Source organism: Pyrus communis, chromosome 2 (genome assembly GCF_963583255.1).
Source record: "Pyrus communis chromosome 2, drPyrComm1.1, whole genome shotgun sequence".
NCBI classification, from domain to species: domain Eukaryota; kingdom Viridiplantae; phylum Streptophyta; class Magnoliopsida; order Rosales; family Rosaceae; genus Pyrus; species Pyrus communis.
In genome coordinates, this window is record NC_084804.1 from 14936182 (window position 1) to 14946529 (window position 10348).

Genomic DNA, 10348 nt, shown 5'->3' on the forward strand with positions numbered 1-10348 from the left:
TAGTCAACAAAACTTGTTATTTGCTTCTAATTAAAATTTGTGCCCCTGTGTCTATGGAGGGTGGGATCACGGAATAACACATTGCCGAACCTCTATAAATTCTTGTGATTTTTGCTGTGCGTTTGCTATTGTGTAGTTTGGTCGTTTTCTTTGCAGAAGATTAATTGTTTGAGTGTTCACCCATCGATGGCAAGGTCCAGAAAGTCGTTTAGACAACACTTTCAATAACTAAATACCTTCACATGTTGCCTTATCTACAATATAGTACATGACATACATCACTTTCTATAAGTAATTAGTTTGATTTGAGAGCAACTTACATGAAACGGGTTCATAGCTATTATGAAGTTTTGGTTCAACAATGCAATGCTATGCGTAGAGAGACTTACACATGATATATATATTATGCTTTTTAGCCAAAATAGTCCCTAAGATTTAAAATCAATAGAAGTGGTCCCTAAGATTGTCCACCATCTATTATTTTGGTCATTCCATTAAAAAACTCTGTTAAGTGGTCCCTGAGCTTTTTAACGGAATGACCAAAATGATGGATAGTGGACAATCTCAAGGACCAAAGTTATGTGTTATGCAAATCTTAGGGACTAAAGTTATGTGTTATATCCTCAACTTAATGGAGTTTTTTAACGGAATGACCAAAATAATGGATGGTGGATAATCTCAGGGACTATTTCTATTGATTTTAAATTTCAGGGACCAATGTTATGTGTTAAACAAATCTCATGGACCATTTTGACTAAAAAGCATATATATTATTAGACTAGGTTACTACTGTGACAGTAAACTCGTTAAATGTAAGTCCATCTCTGTTGTAAGAAGAAACAAGGAGCTAGGTAAGTGGTTTCCTTATTAGATGTATCACCCGTACCTTCTTTAGTATTATTATTATTATTATTACAAATGATAGTGTTAGTAAGTTAATTTGTTAGTTGTTATGGAAGAGATTGGTAGGGATCAAATCCGCACTTAAATGTATAAGCATCAAATTTTTTTTCGCCACTGCGGTAAAGCGTCATGTGCATTAGCATGTACCTTGTCCGATTCAAGATATTTTCAAAATGATTTAATTAAACACACCAAACCCCACCATTATCTAAACAACAACAACAATGAGCGTTAAAAATTAAACAAATTGAACCATTAGTTTTTAGACTTTGGCTCTATAAATAAAGGATAAGGAGCAGTTAAAAGACAGAAGTTCTAACAAAGCCCAAAAAGATAACAAGTTTTTTTTTTTTTTTTTTTTTTTTTTTTTGAACACGTGCTTTAACAGGTTTAGGAACCAATTAACAATCACATATTTTTAGTTTAGTAACCAAAACTCCTATAGGACCGAACTTCAAGGTCCAATGTTGCAACTTATCCAAAAATTAAACAGATGGAAATGTATTTGTTACTTAGATTTTAGAAAGAAAAATAGTTCATGGAAACATTATATGCATTATGTAGAAAATTAATTTTCTATAAATCTCACAGAATTAGAAAATTAAAGATGAGAAATTAATTATACAATGTCAGCTGCATGGATTTTACAATAAGAACATGGATTTACTGATTAGATGAACTCGTTGAAGAACAATCCATGCATTCTTATCCTTTGAGGCACAAGATCTAACTACTCCCACTATTCTAACCACATACATCACCAGGAAAAGTTCTCAAGCCCCCCAAACTATAACCATCCACACCACTGCCTCTGACTGTCACTTCCAAAGATTGCAAAGCCGCCGCTTGCAATGGCGGCGGTGGAGCCTCCTACTCCTCCTCCTCCAGCGGCAACCTATCACACGCTGCATTAGCAAAAGAAACCACAATCAAGATTACAGGCCCTGAAGCCCTCAAGGGCCCCACGACACTCCCTCCAACAATCTGTCCTTGCCCACCAGCCAAAAATAAGGCCAAGCCACTGGCTTCAGGTGGGGCCGGTGGAGGCAGGCACGTGCCGGTGAGAGATAGAATTTCAAACCGACCGTGCATCGCCACGACAGGACTACTACTTCCGACGGGTAGTACTGCTGTGGCTGGCTGGCGCAGGTTGACATTAGTTACTGCACCGCTGCCGCTCAGCACGCAAATGCCTCGGCCACGGCGGGTGGTGTAGGTCTTCACCGAGTCAACAATGTCTGAACCGGAGGAAACTTCAAAAATATGAGATGTGAGCGTGTTTGGGGTATCTTGTGTGATTATGATGGGTGGCTTGGGCTTGCTCTTTGCTCCGCGAGGACGGCCTCGAGGCCGGCTAGCGGCGGAGGATGACGCACCTGGAATTGTGTTGGTTGGTGCATCAGGATCAGGATCGCCGCCTGATGACATTAATTTATGCCAAACCTGATTAATCCCCTGATGAAGAAGCTAGTTATATAACTCAAAAAGTGATTTTTTTCCCCCTTCAAATATGTGACACTAGCTAAGAGGAACAAGATGACGACCAGGAAGACGAGTCTGACTTCAGTTGCACAAAATAGGTTTTAAATAGACTTTTTGGTTTAACGAATCATAGTTTGTTTTTTTCCTACAAAATAATTAAAAATTGATTGTATAAATCGAAATATATGAAAAAAATACTATATATATACACACACATATGGGAATGATTAATGAGTTTTTCATTTTTAAAATTGACATATGATGACTTGCAACTAAATTAATATTTTAAAAATGGGGTACAAATTATAAATCGAAATATATGAAAAAATACTATATATATATATATATATGGAAATGATTAATAAGTTTTTCATTTTTAAAATTGACATATGATGACTTCTAACTAAATTAATATTTAAATAATGGCAAGGAGAAAAATCAAGGGATATTGATCAAAAATGAAAAAAAAAAGTTTCAATTAATGTGAAAGAAAAATAAAGAATGGGAACGTATGTGACAGTCCGTCGCAGAATATTTGTACCGTAGATGTGAAAAGACTAAATTGTCCTTGGATGTTAGTTGCCATTGTGGGGTGTTGTTTAGTTGGTTTTTTTTTTGCTTGTTGACTCAACTAGGACCACACACACACACACCCACATACACCTAAACACCCGTGGACCCTCCCTCTCTCTCCTCCTTCTCAAATTTTTTTGCATTTCCGTACAAGTTGTACGGACATCACCCAAATCAACCATTTTAGGCACAGATCGACATTTAGAAGGTAAGATTCGAACTCCTTGCAAGTTCCTAAGTTCATTTATACCATTTGTGAGACTAGAAACCTTATGAAACCCGAGAACCAAGGATCTTCAATTTGAGGTATTGTTCATGCACTCGTGATCGCGGAGGTTTCATTGAGTTTTGAGGTTATAGTGAACCTTAGAACATCTTCACGAAGCTCGGGGAAGAAATTTAAAGTGTTTTGGACGTCAGGAAGCTCGAGTTCAGTGAGTTGTAGGTTTGGCCGAAATATCGTAGGTTTTTCCGATAAGATTCCGTTGGTTTTAGGTCCCTAAAGTGGTAAGGTTTTGTTCTACTCTTCGTAAGCTTCATTTTCATACAAAATTCATGAATTTTGGTTGAGAATCGAATGAGATTTGACGAATGGAATTCTTTCCCAGTTTTCCGGCGACGGCGATGAAGTCCGGCGGCTAGCCGGAGAAGAAAGGGGAATATTCCGTTAGTTTTAACGGAATATTCATAACGACAGTAATGGCGTCATGTTAGTTTTAACGGAATATTCCTAACGGCGTTAACTACTGTCGTCAGTGTGCCAGGCGCGTGCCTGCGCATGGGCGGCACGTGTGGTCGTGCCTTGGCCGGCGCAAGGCGGCGCGTGGGTAGTCAGAAAATTGTTTTAAAAATATGGGGATGTTCATGAGGTTGAGTAGATCATGTTGGTATATTCAAACACCCCATTTGAGCATTGTATGAGAAGTTATTACCTAGTTTTGGTTATGTGCTTTAAATTGACGTTTTATAGTTGTTTCGCATATAGGTGAGACCTATCCTGAGGACAAGCACAGTCACTCGAGGCTCGAGGGCTACGACCCTTCCACGTACCAGTGAGTCGGCTTTTGGTTTTCCGTATATACCTATATACTTGAGAGTTTTCCCAGAAAATGAAATTGAATGTTTATATGTTTTAAAATGCCATGCAAAGTGTCAGCCTATTTATTTATGCATTAGTAGTTGCATATATGTATGTTTGGTGCTGCGGACGCACAGGTAAGTGCCAGGTAAGTTTATAGTTTATGGTTGTGAATTAGTGGTTATGTGAGATGCATTGAGAGCTCATAAACCTGCACCCCGATGTTAGTGCTCCCACCCAGAGTTAGGGCACAGTCCTTCACGTGATGTTCACCTCCCGCACCACACGTTCATCTTGGATCCAAGTTAGGTGCACATTCCTATTGTACAGACCACTATAGGTGGTTCCGACTCATAAGTGACCCGCGATTATTCGCACAGTCTTCATGTGATCGTAGCACTTGAGCGTATTTATTTACACCCAGTCCAGTTGTACAAACCACTTTAGGTGGTTCCGACTCGTGTGCAGGTATAGTTGTTGAGATGTGGATTGAGCTCTAGATTCAGCCATACAGGTTACATTAGGTGACTCCGGCTGACATATCATTTGCATTGATTTATATCACTTGGCTTACATATATTGTTATGTTGAGATATTTGACATGGCATATTGGTGAATTTTGTTATTCTAAGCATGGTTGTGGATATATATATATATATATATATATATATATATATATATATTGATATATATTATATTTTTTGGGAAATTATACAGGTTTTATGGCGAAGGGTTAGAACTTTTGAGAAATGAAATGATTTTGAAAAGCTTTGTTTTTTGCCCACTCACACTTTTTGTTTTGCGCCCCTCCAGGTTTTAAGTAGAAGCGCTTTAGTGGCTCACGAGGACTTTGACGGCGGTTCTGACAGAACAACATAAATGTAGGATCACCTTTGGGTGTTAATATTCATCCTACTGGACTGCACTTAGGCTTTTTGTGCTCTGATTATGTTTATCACATTTAGTCTTACACTAGCGTATTACTTTAACTAGTTTATCTAGTAGTTTGGTTTTTATTTATTCGCTTTTTTATTATTATTTATACTTTCGTACTATGCACATGGCTATGTCACTCTCACGTGACAGCCAGCACACCTTGATTTCGATCGGGGTGTGTCAACGTAGTTTATTCTTAATTTAATAATCAATATATACCTAAATTATTTAAGAAATTTCAATATATCTAAAGTATTTGTAACTTTGTTTTATGCAAAAAAAATAAAATAAAATAAAATTATTTGTAACTTTGTTCTTCAAGTATGATTGAATTGAAATGCACCATCGTTCTTTAAAAATAAACATTGACATGTACCCAAATAATTTATTCTCGTACTGACATATACCTAAGCTAAATTAAAACGTATTCATACCAAATTAAAATGTATACTTACTAAATTAAAATGTACCCATATTGGCTTGAAACATACCGATACGTTTTATGTTTTAGTGCTAATGGGACATAAATTAACAATATCTTCTTTTGCAAGATTTTAGGAATTTGTTGTCCATTGGATTTAATTAGTAAATTAATTAATAATAATTTGTGTACTTTGCAATTAAGATTGAGACGGACGGAGATAAGTGTTGTACAACACTACTGTTATTAATTATAATATTTTTTTAAGTAGTTTAAAATTATTAATTAATGTTTTTCTAATCGTGTAACAGGTTATCCACATTTATACTTGGACTGAACGTTAAGATGTATTTATCAGATTACTCGATAACAATCCGATTCATTTCTGAAACTAGTTAACTTCGTTCCGTTTCGTGTCGGTTTAACAAAGTCATGAAGAAATTGTCAGACTTATGATGAGAAACCATATATTTAAATTATATTTTTTTAGATTATGATATGACTGTTGATATTTAATTCATCAAAGAAATAATCCAAACATTCAACATCATACGCGGTATAAAATGTGGTCTAAAAATATGACCTTCTTATCATACTAACATGTACAGGGACTGAGAAGATATCTTTCGAAGAGACGAACTTGCTTTGAAACATCCGGCGAAAACCATAGAGAGAGTTGAATAAAAAAAATTCAAAGAACATGTCATGGTGTTGCAATCACTGGAAAGGTATCATCTTCGTATTTCTTTCACCTAATTCTCCTTATCAAATAATTTGAACTCTTGAAATTTGATACAACGGCTACAAACAAAGGTCCACTCTAAAAGTTATAATAACTTTAGTTGTTTGATCAAATTTCAAAAATCCGAATTGTTTGATGAGTATGATTAGGTGGAAGGGATCCAAAGAGGATCCCTTTCCAGTTGGATATAATAATATGTTATTATGTGGAAGACTTTATCTACATAGCAATCCATCGTTTAGCTAAAAAAAAAAAAAAAAAAAAAAAAAAAAAAAACCGGTGTATCATTGAGCTAGATGCCTATTTTTCATAATAAAGATATTAAAATTTTATGCCCATAGCATTGATATTGTTCCTAATTAATTACTAGTGCAACCAATAACTATGGGGTTTTAAGCAAAACGTCTCAATACCATTAGAAGTGAAAACATTTGATATAAGTTGTGATTTATTTTATAAGATGACCAATGTGAGAATTTTTGTTTTATTCAACAAAAATCTTTATCATGAATGATCATTAAAATTGACCCAAAATATAATCCACATACATCGTATTATTGGAATAACAGGTTCCACTTGTATGTCACTTTAGCACATTATCATAGACAAATTGATGTAAAGACCATATGTGAATTAAAATCAATCGGCAATGATGACCTTTTACTTGTAGGTTGTGATTTTCACACACCTTTAACTACTTTTCCCATACCTCTTCCTATTTTTTAATACTTAATTGGTATCCTACTATTTAATCTTCCATATATACCCCTCCCTATTTAATCTTTCATTAATTACCATCAAAAAGTACGAAGGGTATATATGGAAGATTAAATAGTAGGATACCAATTAAGTATTAAAAAATAAGAAGAGATATAGGAAAAGTAGTTAAGGATGTGTGAAAATAACAACTCTTTACTTGTACAACCTTGTGTAGCTAATGACGTAATGGTAATGACGTCATGGTAGAGTGTGGCCCATGAGAAGACTTGAACTAAGGAGCATTTACTTGTATAATCGACCTTTACGAGGCCGTGAATATCAGCTGATAACGAGCATATGGGGATTGTCCTACTTCCTACTAAGTGTATGGGGTCATGTTCAACCAAAAAGATTAAATATAGTTTCGCTTAGAATATAGTTTTTTAAAATATTATTTTTAAATAAATAATATCAGACTATACTCATATATTATCTTTAATCAAATCGATTAAGCATAAACTCCTCTATAATTTATTAGTTTTAAGTTTATACTATAAATTTATTAGTTTAATTAAATCACCGTTAGATATTTTTAAATCTAATCATTGAATTTGAATTAATTATTGCAATTTAGGAGCTGACTCTAAAAAAAAAGGCTAAGTCAAGGGTTACCTTTGGCCATCCTGATGCCCCCTTTGACCAAATAATAACTTGGGCAGCTCCATAGATTATAGCCCATCCATCGGTTAGAGTTGAGTTTTTTAGTAAATTAGGTCATTTTTTTGCTTTTGGACTTTTTGACCTCTCCATTGAAGATGCCTAAGTTACCCATTCGTTTAGGTTTGAGTTTGACTTTGGGTTTGGGTTTAGATTTTCCACCTTAGCTTTTCTTGGGCTTAATTTGTCAAACTAAACCTAGTGGGCTAACTTGCATCTTTGTCAAGCCCAAACACATTCTCATTCTTATTGGTGATATGTTATTTAGTTTGTAAATTTAGTCTGTAACTTTGATCTTCTTAGCATTACCCTTTCTAGAGATGAAGTTGGGTCAACATCATGGAATTGACCAATAGTGGATTGAAGGTTTAATGTGGTGATGACACTTGTCGTGTAACTTGGAGAGCCATCTCCCATTATTTATGTGATAGCCAATATGTAGCCACCTTGTGTCGTGGTCCCCATTTGTTTGGGGTTGGTTCACGTGCTTCGGCATGAGTGTCTTAGGAAATCCATACTCGATAATTTTGGTGTATCATTTATGATGTAAATGAGTTTAAATATTGACTTCGTTTATCTTTGGAGAAAACAAAAATCATCATGCACTTCATCTTTCTTTATAATTTTAAATGAAAGAGTACAAAATTGTTGTTTCAAGCGTCAACAAGAGCTTTTACAAAAACTTTAAAGAGTGATAATTTTGAAATTATTTAGAGCATCACCAATTGAAGGCCATATCTTAGGGTCTCCACCACCACTTAAGAGAATCTTTATGTCTGTAGTGGAATATCGCCTTTAGTAGAAAACCTAAATTTGAGTTTAGTAGATGAAGTTGATGCAATTAGTGTAATGGTATGAAATTGGTAATTGTCTGCCAATTAGAGTACAATATGTGGAATTTTCTAAATTATTCCGTTTTCCAAAAAAAAAAAAAAAACACAAAATTAGCCGTTGAGCCCCTCCAACGGTAACAATACACAATAAGGGCTAGTTTGGAATTGTGATGTGATATCCCACATCACCCAGGGGAGTGATCCTTATATGTATATTCCCATCCCTACCTAGCACGAGGCCTTTTGGGAGCTCACTGGCTTCGGGTTCCGTAGGAACTCCGAAGTTAAGCGAGAAGGAGGCTAGAGCAATCCCATGATGGGTGACCCACTGGGAAGTTGCTCGTGAGTTCCCAAAAACAAAACCGTGAGGGCGTGGTCGGGGCCCAAAGCGGACAATATCGTGCTACGGTGGTGGAGTGGGCCCGGGAAGTGGTCCGCCCCGGGCCGGGATGTGACAATTTGGTATCAGAGCCTAACCCTGGCCGTGGTGTGCCGACGAGGACGTCGGGCCCCTAAGGGGGGTGGATTGTGATATCCCACATCACCCAGGGGAGTGATCCTTATATGTATATTCCCATCCCTACCTAGCACGAGGCCTTTTGGGAGCTCACTGGCTTCGGGTTCCGTAGGAACTCCGAAGTTAAGCGAGAAGGAGGCTAGAGCAATCCCATGATGGGTGACCCACTGGGAAGTTGCTCGTGAGTTCCCAAAAACAAAACCGTGAGGGCGTGGTCGGGGTCCAAAGCGGACAATATCGTGCTACGGTGGTGGAGTGGGCCCGGGAAGTGGTCCGCCCCGGGCCGGGATGTGACATGTGATGCTTTAAAAAAAAAAACAGCTTATTAAAAAAATTTGGAATATTAAATGTGTTTGGTAAAAAAAAACTGCTGTCAGTGATTCTAGAAAATCAGAAGCAGGGTCTACCATGCTTCTAAAAAAGTTTTTTTGTTTTTCAAAACATAATAATCAGTGCTCATTTAATGAAATTTTCAAATGGCAAGTATATCATCACATGTTTTACAAAATTACAATCGTTGCCCCTACATTATATTTTTTGACAATTATTATATCACATTAAACACCATATCATTTTTATTATTTAACATATTCAAAACAATTTATATAAAAGTTTACCAAGCACTTAGACACTCTTTTTTTTCTTTTCTTTTCTTTCTTTTTTTTAATCAAAAGCACTTTTACAGGAAAAAAAAAAGTTTACTAAACACTCAACAACTTTATTTTACAGTTGTTTATTCTCATAATACAACATAAGCAATTTGTTTTTTAAAAGCACAACATACCAAACTAGCCCTAAAGATGGCAGGTTGAAGAGGATTATTGATTTCCAACGGTAACCTAAACCAGTGGCTCTTTACTTGGGCAAGTAAGATTGGTTGGATTTGCCCACTTATTTGTTGGGTACATATTGACTCATGCGGCTTTCTTGATTGCCTCTACATCGGGCAAATTTGGTTAATTCTTTATTTTATGAGGTGTATTTGCGAAAATGTTATACCATTTCTTTCGATGGAGAAGGGATCTACCTTTTTATATATCTACATTTAGGCTCTGACTTCTTCTCCACCATTGAACTCCAACGGTAATAATCTATTTCAATTCCAATCGTTGATCTCCAACGGTAAATAAAAATAAATAAATAAAACCTAGACTAAATCTCGACTATTGATTTGCAACAATTGAAATAAGAAGAAAAAAAAACTAAGTAGCATGTGCTGCGAGACCCATGCCTACAACTGCATCAACAACTGTCCAGCGAGTAATGGGTACCCGCAAGTATTGAGAATTGGGAAACGGCCAAGGTGCGGCTTTCACGTGCGTGGGCCTGATTTCCCATTCAAGATAACCATTGGGCTCCACCACTTCTGTCTCTATACGATCCCTATTTGTGAGAACTTGTTTTATGTATCTGATGAGCCATATACTTAAAAGACTCAAAGTCTAAT

The 10348-nt window shown here is 36.2% G+C and overlaps 1 protein-coding gene across 1 annotated transcript; it reads right to left on the bottom strand.

The window, feature by feature from the left end:
- Positions 1 to 1496: 1496 nt before the first annotated feature.
- LOC137726995 (AT-hook motif nuclear-localized protein 25-like) lies at positions 1497 to 2438 on the bottom strand. The gene has a single exon (XM_068465948.1). The coding sequence runs from the start codon at positions 2329 to 2331 to the stop codon at positions 1774 to 1776; it is 558 nt and encodes a 185-aa protein (XP_068322049.1). The 5' UTR covers positions 2332 to 2438; the 3' UTR covers positions 1497 to 1773.
- Positions 2439 to 10348: the final 7910 nt, after the last annotated feature.